Raw genomic sequence first — 17,688 nt, forward strand, 5'->3', positions numbered from 1 at the left:
TACCCCATAGGATATAGGTATAAGAAAGGACTGCCTTAATAGGACTCCCAAGAAGTTGCCTAAGAATTAAGAACAAATGACAAATGGGACTCCATAACACTAAAAAGCTTCTACAGTCAACCAGGTGAAGAGGAAGCCCATAGGATAGGAATCTGCCAATTGCATATTTGACAAAGGTTTAATATCCAGAATACAAAAAGAACTCGAAAGTAAAAAACAAAATTTTGCCAAATAATGGGCCTGGTACCTGAATACAGAGTTCTCAAAAGAAAAAAATATGAAGAAATATCTAAAAAAAAAAAATCATCAATCATCGTTATGACTGGGGGGAAAAGGAATCCCTTGTTTACTGTTGATGGGATTACAAACGTATTTGTAACAGTCATTATGGCAAACAGTGTGGAGAATCTCAAAAGGCTAAAAATAAATCTACCATATGACCCAGCTGTCTCCACTCCTTGGCATTTCCCTAGCTCTATTACCTTTTGTAGACAACTACTCCAACTGTGATGAATCTCATTGTGGTTTTGATTTGCATTTCCTTAGTATCCATATTTCCTATTAGCTTTGCAATTGTGAGACTGCATTTTTCATGTATTTGTTGAGTCAATTTGTATGTCTTGAGAACTATCTAGTTCATTAATCCATTTTAATTGGTTCTTGAGGGACTGACTTTTTGAGTTTATATATTTTGAATATTTATCTTATCTGATGAATAACTTGAAAATATTGTCTCACTCTGTACATTGTATCTTCACTTAAAATTTTTATCATGTGTGTATGTGTGTGCGCGTGTGGAGGTCAGAGGGCAAGCTTATGGATTAATGAATCCATAATAATCTCCACCTATATGAGAGTGGAAGGGATTCAAATTACTAGACATGCACACACAGCAAGTGCCTTTACCCACTGAGCCATCTGAACAGTCTGTTGTTTCCTAATTCTCTAATTTCTTTTACTATGCAAAGCTTCTTAGCTTGACAGAACTACATTTATCTAGTTTTATTTTGTTCCCTGTGCCTTTGATGTACTCTCTAAAATCATCATGGCCCACATCAATGTCTTTAAGTGTTTCGGCTGTCAGAAACTGTCAACTCAAGTACCTAATTGTCACATTAGTCAGTGGAACTGTGTTGGGAAGCACAGCAAAAGGGACTCCGGTAACAGTTTACTGAGGAGTCATAATCTACTTAGCTACTCCCAACTACATGCTCACCTGGAAGGAATGGAGAACACTCTCAGTCATGTAGTCATACACTGCAGAACAAGGTTCTGGCCAACTCCTGGAGTTGATACAAAGTGGCCCCATATGACAGTATTCCCTTGTGAGCTATGCTTGTACAACTACATGACAAATTCACCTTCACCGAAGAGCACATTTATCAGACAATATCTCCATCATTAAGTGACAGATGGCTGTTAAGTGTATCAGCAAGGGGAGCATGTTTACACAAAGGATAATTGTATCCTATTACATAGCAGCACTGAATTATGGTTGTATTAATGTTACAATGATTGGATTGTGAGGATGGATGGTAAGTTGTAAATACAGTCATATGTGCATAAAATTATTTGCTTGCTTGCTTTCACACGAATGCCTCACCATTCCTTTGTTCTCAAAGGGTTAAGGACACTTTTTTCAGGTTCTTTTACTGATTACTTCTGGTTAGGATCAGCCACTGGAAGACATGGAAGAAAACTAAGGGGGAGGGAACTAGGGGATTTTTCTTGTTCTTTAGTGCCTTAGCTATCATTTCCAGTCAGCTTTGGGTTTTCTCTAAGATTTCAACCCCCAAAGACAGTCCTCTGTCTGGCCCACAGCCTCCTCCAGAAAGGTTCTGCCATGTTTCTGGCTGCATGGTTCTAGGTAAACTCAGCTTCTTGGATCTGATAACTGTCTTCCCAATTTCCAGTTTATTGCTTTCAAAAAAAGGTAACATTGGAAAAACAAAAACAAAATGGTAATATTGGGAGCTAAAGAGGTGGCTCAGCTGTTAAGAGCACTGAGTGCTCTTCCAAAGGATGTGAGTTCAAGTCCTAGCACCCACATGGTAGCTCACAACCATTTGTAACTCCAGTCCTAGAAAATACAGCACCCCCCTCTATGGGCACTGCACATACACAGTGCACAGTCATACAGGCAGGAAAAAACATACATGCACATATTTTAAAAGGTTATCTAAATATTAGTTTCACTATTTGTATTGTTTCCTTTTCCTCTTATAACCCCATGCATTATATAATCCTGAGTGATAATTACTAACCCCTTACTATAGACTATCTGCATGGAGAGATCACAGACCCCTATAGTTTACACTGGCTTTCCAACAAGGTCAACATATTTTTACTGATGTATTTATGACCTATATAGTCACAGTGTTGTTTTAATGAGAATGACTCCCATAGGCTCATATATTTGAATGCTTGGTCCACAGTTGGTAGAACTATTTGGGAAGATTAGGAGGTGTGACCTTGTTGGAGTTTCAAAAGCCTACACCATTCCTAGTTAGCTCAATCTGTCTCATGCCAATAGATCAGATGCAAACTCTCAGCTACTGCTCTAGCATTGCTCTTGCTTGCCTGCTACTATGCTCCCTGCCATAATGCCATGGACTCCCCTCTGGAACCATGAGCCCCAAATTAAATTCTTTCTCTTAAAAGTTGCCTTGATTATTATGTCTTATCACAACACTTGGCAACTAAATAAAAGAGAGAATTTATCTTACATGTCAAGTTTTGTTGCTTTCTATAGCAGGACTTCATATAATCCGATGACCTGGGATATTGGACCTCTTCTGCCTTGCCATGGGATGGATTCTGTAGGTAACCAATTTTTGAGATGGAGACCGATATTGAGAGCACTCCTATTATAATTCTCAGGACCAATTTTGTTAAGAAAACAATACTGCCATAACAGCCTTAAACGTTTGCACAGAAAGCTTTGGGGCCTTTAGAATCGCCTACATATTGATACAATGAGCTAAGCTTTAACTCCATGTTTTGCTAGGCACTGGTTGTAGGTCACAATCTTGAGCAAGACATCTCTCCCTCCTCAGGGAAGAAGCTGACAGCCACCAGCTTTGTACATTCCCGGAAGAGAGAATTAATTGTTTGAGTCTTGAAGGGAATTAAGACTACAGCACTGCCTCAGTCACTTGTATGTTGGGTATCAAATATATAACAACAGCCTCCATTATATTAAAGAATTGGGCCACTGCAGCTGAACCATGAATGTCAAGGGTTCTGCAGATTCCTTGGCCCTATAAGAAGCCCTTTTGACTATATGAAGTCTTCATGTGCCTCACAGGCCTTTCCTTCATTCACCTATGTTTAAGATCAAAACTCCATTCATCTGAAAGATCAACTGGATTATTGTGAGAACCAAATGAGCTGACATATGTTAAGTATAATGTATATGGCACACTGTAAGTTCTTTAACAGTAAACTATATTTACCATGATTACAAATAGGGGATAGCAGTATATAAAATGCTTTAAAATATGTAGGCCTGTGCTTGATTTCATTAACCTTATCATTTGCTGTTATAATTGCGTTCCCTTAATTTGCTTCAACAGAAAATTTAAATTTCTATTCAATCAAAATTGTAAAAATTAAACTTTCATCTGTGAAGAAGTTACCCTTAAAAAAAAAAAAAAAGCAATCTTTGACCAATGCAGTGCAGAAGCTATTGGCTACCTTCCACATGGCTCCTCAGAAGTATACAGGTAGGGTTCAAACCTCAGTTGTATAATATAGGTGATTAGCTCAATAATTCATCTGTGACTTTTTTCTTTTCTTTGCTATGTGAAACTTCCCAGTATCCACTCTGGTTTCTTATGATCACAAGCCAAAATATACTATCTGAAAAGATGGTTTATCAGGTTCTGTTATTAGTAGAAAATTAAGCCAATATACTACCAAACATAGCTAAAAACAAAACCCCACAAAAACAAAAACAAAAGGCTCAAGAGGAATTCTTGATCTGCATCTCACCAGCCTATTTGGCTGAAGACTACGGGTGCTTCCAGTGGTGATAGGTTTGTAATAAAGTGGAAAGAAAGCACTGGTTTATTTGGGAAGCAGTAGCATTTAAACAGTACAGGCAAGGAAAGAAAAGGAAAAAGAAAAAAAAAGAGATTATGGGGCTGTGCAGCTTTCAAAGTTAACTTCAGAAAACTTGGGCAAAAAAACCTCAAAGGCTCAGAGCAGCCAGCTGTAAGGCAAAACATATTGTGAAAGTCAGAATGTATACAGAGACAGTGTAAAAGATCGTTATCCCAGCAGTTATTATTTCAGGACAAACATTATAGGCTCAGAAATTATATATTAGGAACACACACAACAAACACTGACTTCAATTTCAAGGTGCTGCAGAATAACTTAAAGCCTAGGATGGGAACAATTGGTTGTGACAGGAAGAGAAACATGAATCGCCTAACTATCCATAACCCACAAGACATTCTTTCTAGAGGAAAAGAAATCTAACCCACATCTGCAGATGACTGAGTTATGCTTGTCTCCCTTTATCTCTTCTCACTGAAGACCCACAACTATGGTGACATCAACATACAGTCTGAACAAAGGAATGTATTAGTAGTATCTACCTCCAAAGAAAACAGTTGACGCAGCCAGCAAATATTAAGAGCCAGGCTAACATTTTAGGAACTAAAGAAACAAGTGCAAACCAGAGGGCCTGTGTCTTACTTATGTGGTGGCCCTTTCTGGTGAATCAAGGCAAATGTTTGAGTTCTAGAAGTAGTACTAACACATCAGACTGGACAATGAGCCAAACTTCTCATGGGTAGATTCATTCCCCTTGTGCTCAGCCTCACAAGATTAATTTTATTTTGTTGCCCTGGCCACACTTTCATTTTCAGAACCCCAACTCTCTGTCATCACAGAGGAAAGTGAACGTGATGCATACACAAAGATGAATACAGCAATTGACAACCTGAGTAATCTTATGTATCATGAATACGGAGCCACAAGTAAATTTTCTTTCCCATTCCTCTTAAAGACAATGTTAAGCATTTTATCCAGTTCCTCAGAGTTCAGGTACTGGAATGATAGCTTAGTTGTAAGAGTGCTTGCTATACAACAACAAGGACCTGGGTTTGGATCCCCAGCAAATTGAACTAATTCATGAAGACTTAAGATTATTGCCTTGACTTTACCAATAAGCCCATTTTGCTCAGGTCAATAAAGTGCACAAATACACAGTGAACAATTCTAATGTCCCATCTTGAGAGCGTCTTAAGGCAGTCACTTTGAAACATGGACTTCAAGACCCATTTTATAAAAGACTTCTTAGAGGCTGTCCAACATAATATCTTCTGGGGAAGAGCCTCAGGGTCAATCACAGGCTTATAGCAAATCTTTAAATGCCAAGTAAGTAGGCACTAAACTCTGCAGTCTAGCAATTTCTTTAGATGCCAGCAATCTGTTCCAAAATAATTGAAAGTGTCCTTTCAAGTAAGTACTAAGATGATTACTTCAATTTCCTCTGAATCTGACTCATATACCTGAAAATCAGTTTTCAGTTGAATAGATCCAGAGTTCTCTAAATTTCTAGTTATTTTACGGTATGACCTCTCCTTGCTTTCTTTCTCAGACACTGAGACATAAAATTATTTTTATATTGACTAAAACATTTGGGTATCTTCTTGTGTCATAAAGAGAATATATGGGAAATTATTTCTTGGAGGACAAGGAGCATACTACCGTCTTTTTATCTCCTGGAACAGCTTGATCATCAAAAGTATATAAATACTGAGTGAATTTACTCTGGGCCTTTGGTAGGTCTAGCCTATAAGCTTGTTTAGTTCTATTTAACTTAGCTTATTTGTCTGATGTTTGTCACAGAGGTCAGACCAATGGCACTAAGATCTAACAGTTGCTTCATGTTCATAGTTCCTTAAGTTCAGCAGACTTCTGTTCACCAGGCACCTCAAGGGCATAGGATGAGAAGTTACATATCAGCATAAACTTCCATGATCACCAAGGTAAGAACTGCACATTACATACCATTTTTACACATACTCAGTGAAACAAATCCTTTTTAATTCCTTCTGGCAAAGCATGCCACATAACTTCAAAATCTATTCTATTTGAAATCCTTAAAGTAATTTTCAACAAATAACAAAAAAGCAAAACAAAAAATATTCAAGTATGAATTTGTAATTATCTCCATTACCTTGTTTTCCTAGTTTGCTCTACAAGAGAAGTATCCACCCCAAAGCAGGAACTTAGCATTTCACAAATAATCAAAAACCAAGACAAAAGTATGCAGTTGCAAAATGGCCATTTATTGCCTACAGGGAAAGGAAAAGTGGGAGAGAAGGGGAGAGTACACAGGTGCAAGGAAACAAGCATATATTTAGCCCTATACATCATGTGTGAGCAGTACCCAATCTCCAAAATGGAAAAAAAAATATTTTGTCATCTGACATAATAGTTAAGGTTCTTAAGCACCTCCCTTCTGAGCTGCCACAAGATTTAAAAGGCAGGACTGCTTTGTTTAGTCAATGTTCACATTAATGAAAAAGAATACCACCACCCAACTGTGTCCTTTTTCACACACATCTTCTATAGTGTCTACTATGAAAAACATCTCAGCTGAGCAGTTCAGTCAAGATCCAGACCTTATCAACTGTTTAATAAATAGAAAAATAAAGCAGCTGGTGATTTTATCAGAGAATGAGAGTAGAACCATCTTCTCCAGCGATGACAAGAGTTAAATGTCTAGAATATCACAGAAACAGTCTATCAAACATTAATTATTAGTAAGCTACAATCACATGGCACTTCATTAAATCCTCTAATAAAGAAAAAATAAAGAGAAAAGCTTAGATTGTAAATGATTACCAGAATACGTTGATTTAGTGCTTGGCTTTTTCTTAGGATAAAAATATACAACCTAAAACAGTAGAATTTGCTTAGAATGATATTAATAGAAATTACCATGTATTTATGGGGAAATTATCAAAACATCTGCTTAGTTTTATGATCATGTGCTTTGCTTTTAGACCATTTAATAGTTACAAAAACACTATATAGGCCACAGAATAACTCAAGTGTATGCAAAATAAATTAGTCAACTTAATGCCAGGAAATAAAAATAAATAATCCCTTCCCTACTCAAATGGTAAACTGAGTAGAAAGGTAGAAAGTCCATGGACAATTACTTGGCACTTACACAGTTGAAAATAAGATATAACTTAATCTCTAGTGAATATAATCAAATATCCTGGCCTTTTCAATGTACACATCTGAAAAAATGTATACATTTTTTCTCTTTAAAAATATTTAGAAAAAAAAAAGTGCTACCCCACTTCAGAAACAAAATAGGTAAGCATTTGCCGTCCTTGAAATACTCCAAGTATTCCTATTTAACCCGTACCTCAGCTTCTCCTTGATGAAAGAACTGTTTGCATTTGGACAACTGTACGAATGCCCATAGTGCACTTGTCAGTGCTGCTGGTGTTTAAGAAATCTGCCACTCAACACTGAACAATTCCAGATCCAGTGTGCAGTAACAGCCATCCAAACTCTTGCTCTCAAACGTCGGCAGAGCACCGCTCAGGAATTTCACAGGTAAGGGAATATACTTTTAGTAAATTAAGCACAGAAAAATGACAGTAGTTTCTGAATAAAGAGCAACCCACACACTGCATCACTTACCGCATTAAGGTTGAAACAGTAGCAGGACACTAAGTCTGTCTGGTAAGAAGCAAAGCCATTGTTTGGCACACCAATGCTGAGCCAATATTCTGAGTTCAAGTAACTACACACAAATTAAACAAATGTGGTACACTAAACAACTGATAGCTAAGAAAATATGTCAGTGCTCTGAAATAACGAGCAAGAAAGGATCATTTTTTTTTAGAGGGCTACCATGACTCCTATGCTTTTAGAAGTAACAAATACATAAACAGGGAAATTAAACTCAGGAAACTTGTCAATGAAAAGAACCAATAAGAGGTGCCAAATGATACTGTTTGAAATATTCTGAAAGGTAAATATACCATGATACCATGCCAAGAGGCATATGATTTCTGATGGCATAGTTCTAATTTCTGTTCAGGGCTATTCCTTTCATAGGCTGTGCCATAAAAATCAACATTTAATAGGCATGCCCTTAATTCATATCCTTTAAAAGTTATCTTACTAAAAAGTACTTCATTCAGTTTCTCCTTTGGATTCAAGAATAAATCAAGTCTAGCATAAACCAAACTTATGCCAAAAGAAATAAATAAACTTTTTAGGAGGTGCTATTTCTTCCTACAGGCCCTTAACTGAAACATATCCATGAATGAATTTAGCTAAAGTAAGAAGCACACATGTTCTTCCTTATCATCGTGCTGAACAGGTTCCCACCTTTCTTCTGCTTCCCTTCCCATTCTCCTCTTTCTGCAGCTCTTGTTCAGAACACCCAAGGGTGCCGAGTATGAAAGATGCTCTTGGCATCCTGTTTATAAACAGGCTATAACTTTGGTAAATGAGCAGGTTAAAGATGTAGTAGCATTTACTTGTGTTTGAATTTAAGTTGTGGAATTGCAGTGCAATTACAGAATTAAAATCATCCAGAGCAATCATAAACATAATGTTCTCTTCTGTCTATAAACTCAAAACTTCAGTTGAAGTTCCCGATTTAGAAAAATAAGTCTAACTTCTCTACTTAATTTATCTACTTCTAATAGACAATCATACAAATGATACAAACCAAACGGAAATCTAACACATGAGAAAGGTGTTACTTTGGGTTTTATGTTGATAAAGAAGAAGAAAAAAACCTTACAAACATGACAACTCACATTTCAGTCAAAATGTTGGTTACTCTGAACATGTGACAAAGATTTTGCTTGCTATAGGACCAATACTATAATACAATTCATGTTTTCTGTGACTGACACTACCAACCAGTTAGTATGCTTTGCAAAACTATTAAAAATATTCCAAAAACTAAGACTATGAAAAATTTAAATTTAAATCAGTATTAGAATGAAGTCAATTTTTATCACGAGGAAATCTACTTTGTGTTAGAAATGAAGCTCTGTGCTCCAGGCTCCTTCAATGCGTGTACTCCACCTGTTTCTCCTTGTGCTTCCCCTTCTCTTTGCTATCTGCTACTCAGTGTACAGGTGGGAGCTGTGATTTTTATGAAGTCTCAGAAATACAGTATAGACTTAAAATTTCACCTATTGACAAGACATACTCAGGAGACAGAATTTTTAAACGGAGCACAATTTTGTTCATGTTCTAGGTTTAATGTGCCACACCCTCAATTTTAACATAATCTATCACAGATTCAAGTGATATGAGTGTTAGTTTTCAACTTTGTCCCTTCTCAGTGATATATGACTTTAAGATGACCCCCAAAAAGATAAGTAAATTTCATATTTCTACAAACTATAACACTAAAACATAGTGGCTTTTAAAATACATTCACACAGGATGCTTTTTAGTAAAATTAAATATCTGCCTATGAATATCAGAAACGTAATTTGAAAAGAAAGAGGTTTGAACAAGGCAAATGGGAGGGTGGGGGAAGCTGGTCTCAGAACCCATTGTGCCATACCTGACTTTAACATGTGATATTCAAATGAATGTTCACACGCCTTACATCAAATAAATCAAACAAAAATATTCAGCTATGTTGTACAAAATTTTTTTTTTTACATAAAACATCATAAATCTTGAACAGATCTACTGTATCTGAATTCTAAAAAGTTGCCTACAGAATGGTGCTGGGATTCTGTTCTCTGCTTGCTTTTAGGCAGTGCTGTTGCTTAAGAGTTGACACCAGGCACAATATTGTAAAACAAAGTCAACAAGCAAGGAGCAGTAAGTGGATTTGAGCCTTTTCCAGATGTCAGTCCTGAGGATGCTGCAATATTCCCCATCAAAGTGTGTAAAGCTATGAGGAGGATACTGATGCTTGACAGTGGGTGACTTGACATGCACTTGTATGACTGTTATAATGGCAAACAGTGCAGTTTCCCCTGCCTCAAACAACACCGTTTTAATAAACTTAACACTCCAGTTCTTAAGAAAATTACTAGAAATTATATGTAACAGTTAAAAAAATACATAGCACAATCTAAAAATGCCCAAATTTTCTTTTATCATCAGATAAAATATGCAGCAGCCCAACGGCATAAAGCTTATTAACTTATTCTGAGAACTAGAAAGTACATGAGCATATATGATTCACTTGAATATATACCATGTCATTCACCTTGTCCTTTGGGCTTCTCACTGCCAAAGTTCCAAATGGCATGCATTTAAACAAGACAATGCTGAGGACAGCAGCATTTCTGATCATCTGAACTGGCAGCTCAAAACAAGATACCACTCCTTTTACAAAGGGAACAAAGGGGAAACAGTGTGTGAAATTTGGGCAAGAGGCTAAAGGGAAACCGTGCACATGAAAATTGGGTTACCATGCCCTAGGTGTGTGCCACCCAAAACAAAACACAATCACCTACTTCAACAGAGCTACTACCAACATTTACGAAAACCACATTAAAATACACAGGATAATGAATGGTTTGAAAGAGTGCATTTGGAAGCAGAGAGACCCAATTACACACCTTCTTGCAACAGAGTGCCTCGATCATACACAAAATAAACTTAAGCTGTTTACAATGTTTCCCAATTTTTTTATTTTCCCCTCTACATTTAACTATTAAAAAAGATTTTTATTAATAAATGGGCTCCTCTGTGGTTCATATACAATCATAAGTGAACTTTAAATTTCATTTTATACAAACATCTCAAAAAATATCGGGAGTGAAGTATGGTAGGAAATATTGCTCACATGGCTAATTAACATGCGTCTATCAAAGAATAATGTTCTGTTAGTGCATATACCTCCAGAGCAGAAAACCCACCCAAAACAAAAGATCTAAAATTAAACATACAGTAGCTGATTACAAAAAAAGGTAATGTCCACAAAATTAAGTTTTTCATGCTATTCTACTTTCCAGTACTATGCTTCAGATAATCAATTTGCATGGCTAGATGTTGGATGCTTGAGGTATATAAGAAGGGATACCTGAACACTGAGGAAAATCTGTTATCAAGGGTTTCTTCTGCTTGTTTATTCAGGTATTTTAACATTTTTAAAAGAATACTTTATTTACATCAAACTTTGCTGAACTACAATGACATTCCAATTACAATAGATGACAACGCCTCTGTCACTAGGCACTTTTAAAAGGGAGTTTAGGCTTTACAGAGCTCTTCTGGATGCAATCCTGTGTGATATTACATCATCCCACCACCCTCATCCCACTAAAATTATCCTTTGGGGAACTATTATTTTATGTAGCCTGATCAGTAAATTATGGAAGAAATTAGTATAAAATAACCACAGGAAATGTATCATTTAAGACTAATAAAACAGCCTAAGATGTCAGGTTTGAAAGAAGAAACAATTTGTATATATTTAAAACTAATTAAATAATTTAAATTTGACTTGAACTTTATATATTAGTGAGACACAAATATAGGCTATTTTCTTTTAAAATTTCATTCACATAATGGAAAATTTCTTGTTTATTAAAAATATCACATTTTGATACTAGAAACAGTAAAGTGCATGAAAAGTTTAAAATATAAATTTCAGAAAACTCTTATAGCAGCAAAAAAGCAGAATAAAGAAAAACTTAAAAACACAGACACAACCTTTTCCAATGTTACTGTGCCATAATTAACATCAAGCAGCCAACTAATTTTCTCCCCACAAAATGTTATTTATGCTCTCTGCCTCTCAAGTCAGATTTTTCAAGTGGCCCCTCTGGGCCAACGACAACAAAGGGGGGGTTGGTTTCCAAAACATCTAGAGGCATCAAACTGTGGGAATAAACCAGTAGCTTAATTCAAATCTAGACAGATATGGCAACAAAGATTAAAAGCATATGATGGCCATTTGGCAGCTAGAGTCAGAAAAAATATTCCAAAGTTTTCAACTACTTTCCTAAATCTGTCTTCTCCTCAAAATCCTCTCTAATGTTACCTCAAAACAAAAACAAAAAACAACAAACAACAAACAAACAAAACAGCCATTTAACTTATTTTGGAAAACACGTGTAATATTATATGGCTTTCCCTTTTTGAAACTTTGACCAGGGGCTTTTCATTCAGCAATCTTCTTTAAACATTAAACTGTAGTGGTAAAGATGATATGGATCATATCTTTTTCCAGTACAACCAGACAGCAAAGAAGAGTGGACATGAAAAATATCAGACACTAATTTTGTGGGCATCCTAAAAATACCAAATTCTACTTTCAAGATGTATGGCAGTATATATCTGCTATTTCCTTATAAAATGAACTGGAGAGACAGGCTTAGAGTTAATATTTCTAAAAAGATTACAACTAATAGGCAGACCAAAAAAGAGAATAGGGGGGGGCAAAAAAAAAAAAAAGAGGCATCCCTCAAACAAAACAACCAGCATTCAGCCAACAAACTGTCACATACTATGCTTGATTTTGAAAGCATGTTGTGCAATTATTTTCATTTCTCAAATTGTCTTGTTATGGCTAATGACTATATCACATTAAACGTACAAATTAAGCAAATTTAAGTGCTTTGTTAATGTGCAAACAACTTGGGAGCCAAAAATCAGCTTGTTATGAAGGAAAACAGAAACTCAAAAGTTTTTCCTATAAGGCATGCCATCATTCTATTGAAAATCTTGTATTTGGAGTTTGTAAAAATCACTTTTTACAAAAATGATTGGCTTATTTGAAATAATTCCAAAGAATGTATTTGTTTTTAGAGAACAACACTGGTGTTGGGCCTCAAATTAGTGATTTACCAATTGTGAATGCTGTTTTCTAATGTAATAGGAAGAGAAGAAATCCAATTTTAAAGTATATTAAACTTTTGGATACAGACAGACAGTAATACTTTGGTTCCAGCCCTAGTGCCAAATGATATCAATATGCACAAAAACATACAAAGTCTTATAGCAAACACATAATGAAAGGAACCTGAAGCAGCAGCTTAAGGACGGCCATACTTCACTCCTACATACTTTGATTTACAACTGTACAGGTCCATAGCAACAGATCCCCGTCTTGGCGGGGCTGTACTCCACTACCTCCGGTTAGGCAAGTGAACACCATTAACAAGAGGCAGGAGTGGAGGGTGGAGTTCAAGTTGTGTTAACAGTGAGAAGTGGTCTGAAGGGATGTGAGGATGTGGACACCCAGTGATGTTGTTCTCAACCAGCCATTGAGGATCCAAAGGCCCCAGGACACCAAGCACGTTCATATGAGTCTTGGAATAGAAAATGTAGTCAATCACACCCTGGAAAGAGATTAGGGATAATGGGGAAGGGAAAGAAAAATATGTTTAGAAAAAGAAAAATTCTGTAAAAAGAACAAGTCTTAATTTGGAAAGCTAAATAACTAAGTAACCTGTATTCCTGGTACCTGTTATCCTGACTATAGGTCAAACAAGGCTCTAATATTTAATGGATTATTACATTAAGGCAGCTCAACAGAGAAACACAGCATTCTATTTACATTTATATATGTCGTGACCCAGCATGTCTCAGCCTTAAGCCATGAGGGTCGGCCTGATATTTTGGTCCCCAACATATACATAAATGCTAACACTAAAAAGCTAAATAGATTTTCTTGGTTTAGTAAAATCTAACATACACTCAAGCTACTATACAGTTATAACTGTCCTAATTTGTTTAGTTTAAAATACTCATTTCTCCAAATCCTGGCACTAGAGCAAAGTAACAGCAGGAACAGACACACACATAAAAACATATGCCTTTATATATGGCATCTGTTCCGTATGATTTGATTCGTTTGATTAGCAGATAGCAAAACTAATGTGCCTCCACTGTCCCAGGCAGTACATAGATTTCATCTAATCTAATGCTTACACATATCAAGAGAGTCCACATTCAAGTAGAAAGAAATATTCCTACATGTGAAATTCAGTCATCCATTCATTTAATGTAGCAGGGACTTTTATGTAGCCCAGCTAGGCTTGAATTCAAGATCCTCCTTCCTCACCCTACCAAGTGCTGAGTTTACAGGTATGTGCCACAATACCTGATACATGAAAGATATTCTAAAGAAGCATTTTTAAGTGATTTTAGACCAATTAAGAAGATCAAGGTAGATAGCTTAAGCTATTATGCCAATTTTTTTTTAATTTATAGTTCATGGACAAGTAAAAAGTAATGAAGAAATACAATTTTCTCTTAACCTACTTACAGACCAAGAGAACAGTAACAGCTATCTAATTACTGAACACTTATTTGGGGGAACTTTTATTTACAGTTTTTCTGTGTATGCTGGCAAATGTTTTATATATCTTTATAATTATAAGGATATGATTTAAACTATAGAAAACTACATATCACTAAGTATATGTTTATCTTTGAACTGCAAAACCAGTAATATGCTAGAACTGGCAACTGCCAACTTTAACAGTACCAATCTCAATAATCTGAAAAGTACATTAACTCACAGAAAACACTAAAAATCAAGGCTTATTTTCCCCAGGAAGTTAGTTCTTAAATATTTTACTGCACATCACCATGTATGACTGATTAAAACAATACAAGCTACCAATGGATAGGTATCTAACAGTAAAACTATATTAACTTCCCAGAAGTTTTATTTCTCATTTCGTAACTATGAAAGCTGACTAATATCAACAAGATCTTTCTTCCTCCTACTTTTGTTTGGAAAGGAGTAAACAAACATCAAAAATTGAAAAAGGAGGCTGGGCACAGAGGTATCCACCTTTAATCTTTCATCCCAGCACACAGGAAGCAAAGGCAAGTACATCTTTATGAGTTCAAAGCCATACTGGTCTACATAGTGAGCTACAGGTCATCCAGGGCTACAAAGAGAGACCTGTATCAAAAAACTAAACAAACAGAAAACAGAACAAAAAGGTAAACGGGTTATTGAGGATGTGAACAAGCCTATTTAATAATTTTCCTTTTGTATTATACTATAACTTCTCTAGGCTTTATATACTAAACAACTTTCTACATCTATATTTGTATATTTAGGATAGAACAGGATGTGCAATTCATTCTGGAAATGACAGGGCAAACAGAGGCAAAGAAAAGAGTTACAAGTAGATGAAATGATCAGAAAATGAGCAAATGGAAAGTGAGTAACCACAGAGAGCCACTGTCATCTGTCTTTCAAGGGGTATCTTGTCCTGAATATGAACAACAGGCTCCCTTATTTTTAAGACTTCCTTTTCCTTTTAAAAACTTGTTCCAAGGATGACCTGGGAATATACTAATACAACTACATGGATAAGACAGACAATAAGCACAATCTATAACTCTACCACTACAAGAAACTTGGGAAATTATAAAAAAAAAAACAGATATTCAAAGAAAAATTTAACAGAATATTATATAAATTCATTCCAGGCAAGTTTAGCTATATTAGGAGCTTAAATTCTTGTTAAGCACAGGTGGTGGAAAACAGGTGAAGATTAACTGTATCAATATATACCCAAATGACTGGCACACAGCAAAAAAATTTTAGAAATATTGGCTATTATCACTAATATCTAAAATGTAAACAAATGAATGTTCAAAAAGAATTCAAATGACATCAATAATAACCAGAAAAATCTAATAAAATTCCCTTTTTATTGTATTTTTAAAGCACATTTGAGTGGATTTGTGTGTGTGTGTGTGTGTGTGTGTGTGTGTGTGTGAGAGAGAGAGAGAGAGAGAGAGAGAGAGAGAGAGAGAGACAGACAGACAGACAGACACAGAGAGAAAAAGACAGACAGACAGACAGAGAGAGAGAGAGAGAGAGAGAGAGAGAGAGAGAGAGAGAGAGAGAGAGAGAGAATGAGAATCAGTGATAATTCTTTTATTTCATGTGTATGGATATTTTGCATGCATGTGTGTCTATGGAACATTTGGGTGTCTGGTGCTGACAGAGGTCAGAAGATGGCATCAGATCCCCTAAAAGACACCAGGTGCATGCTGGGAATCAAACTCAGATTCTCTAAAAGAGCAGACAGTTTGATCTCTCTAGCTCTTCAAACTCTTAATCGTAAGGGTTTATACTCTTCCATTTTACATGCTTTTATTTGAAATAGTTCATATGCCAGTCTGAAGACTACTACTTACTTTGAAATCAAAGGTGTAATTGGTATAAGGCATCAAGTTATTTTCATAGGCGCTCTTCAGTTGGAAGCCATGTGTGATTCTCCCTTCTGAGCTTCCATTCTTTCCACTACAGCTGAAGTTCATAAGACACTCATTGTACCTCAGTTCCTTGAAGTCTTTATGGTTGTCAGCTACTCCTCCATTGCTTAAATATTCCACAACACCTAGCAAAATAAAAAGAGGAATGCTACCTCTTAATATTTAGTACAACGATGTATTTCTAAATCTTACTCTATAGACACACCAGGTTTAGAGAGATTTGGTTAAGTCCTATGAAACTCTTAGCAGGACTTGGTGGTACTAAGTCCTAGTACTTAAGAAGCAGAAAGGCAGGCTGATTTCCCTGAGTTACAGGCCAGCTTGGTATACATAGAAAGCTCCAGGCAAGCCAGAGCTGCATGAGATCCTATATCAGAAACACAAACAAACCAAAATGAAAAAAAAAAAAAAAAGGTGTTCTTGTTGCTGTTTTTTGTTTGTTTGTTTTAAATTAAATACTAGCAATTTTATATAACTCAACCACACTGAAAAGTATTTGCCTATTTTGGAAAAAAGTTTCAGGACCATCCCAGGAATACTGTTCATCTTAGTGGTTCTTTGGGTTCAGATGACTTCTAGAACTAGACAGCATTCACCAGAAAAGTCTTGACCATGTTTTTGTAATATTACTCTAGATCAGTATCTTCTGGCCCCCATAATCTTATAAGCAGTGGCACTATTAGGTGTGGCTTTGTTGGAGTGGGTATGGCCCTGTTGGAGGAAGCAAGTTACTGTGGGGGTGGGCTTTGAGGTTTCCTATGCTAGGATACTGCCCAGTGTTTCAGTCAATTTCCTGTGGCCTGCATTTCAAGATGTAGCCAGCACCATGTCTGCTTGTGTGCTGCCATGCTCCCCACGATGATGATAACGGACTGAACCTCTGAGACTGTAAGATTGCCACCCCAATTGAATGTTTTACTTTATAAGAGCTGTCATGGTCATGGTGCCTCTTCCCAGCAATAAAAACTCTAACTAAAAACATATCTCTTTAGCAGTAGTCACAGAATCAATCAACAACATTAGGAATATATAAAAGGAATGTTTAGATTAAAAAATCATTTGCAACCAGATTTTTCATCCTCAACAACTCAATATTTGGGGTTAACTTGGAAGTACCATCATTTATTTATCTTTAATTATTATTTTCTGCGTATGCAAGTCTGTGTACCACATTCATTCCTTTTATGGCCCCCCACAGGCCATAAAAGGTTCTGTCAGGTTTCCTGGAATTAAGATTAGGGAGGGTTTTAAGTCACCATGAGGGTGCTAGGAATCAAACCACTGCCCTCTGGAAGAACAGTCAGCGCTCTTAACCAGTGAGCCACATCTCTCCAGCCCCCCCCCCCCACATTACTCAATTTTAACTAGCACTGAGTCTCAGTCTGACACCTATGAAGAATATTTTGTCTAAGTAACATTATACACCAGAGATCAAAATTATTAATGTCTAAAAAGTTGAAA

General features: G+C 36.2%; 1 protein-coding gene across 6 annotated transcripts in view; it reads right to left on the minus strand.

The window, feature by feature from the left end:
* Positions 1-6,284: 6,284 nt before the first annotated feature.
* Positions 6,285-17,688, minus strand: part of Cnot6l (CCR4-NOT transcription complex subunit 6 like) — an 84,596-nt gene continuing 73,192 nt past the window's right edge. For all 6 annotated transcript variants that reach the window (XM_027387677.2, XM_027387680.2, XM_027387676.2 and 3 more), the window contains 2 exons: positions 16,150-16,352; positions 6,285-13,319 (listed from right to left, as the gene is read on the minus strand). In XM_027387677.2, coding sequence (XP_027243478.1) covers positions 13,107-13,319; positions 16,150-16,352 — 416 coding nt within the window. In that variant the 3' untranslated portion in view covers positions 6,285-13,106. The remainder of the gene's footprint in view (positions 13,320-16,149; positions 16,353-17,688) is intronic.

The sequence above is a fragment of the Cricetulus griseus genome (genome assembly GCF_003668045.3).
Source record: "Cricetulus griseus strain 17A/GY chromosome 1 unlocalized genomic scaffold, alternate assembly CriGri-PICRH-1.0 chr1_1, whole genome shotgun sequence".
NCBI classification, from domain to species: Eukaryota; Metazoa; Chordata; class Mammalia; order Rodentia; family Cricetidae; genus Cricetulus; species Cricetulus griseus.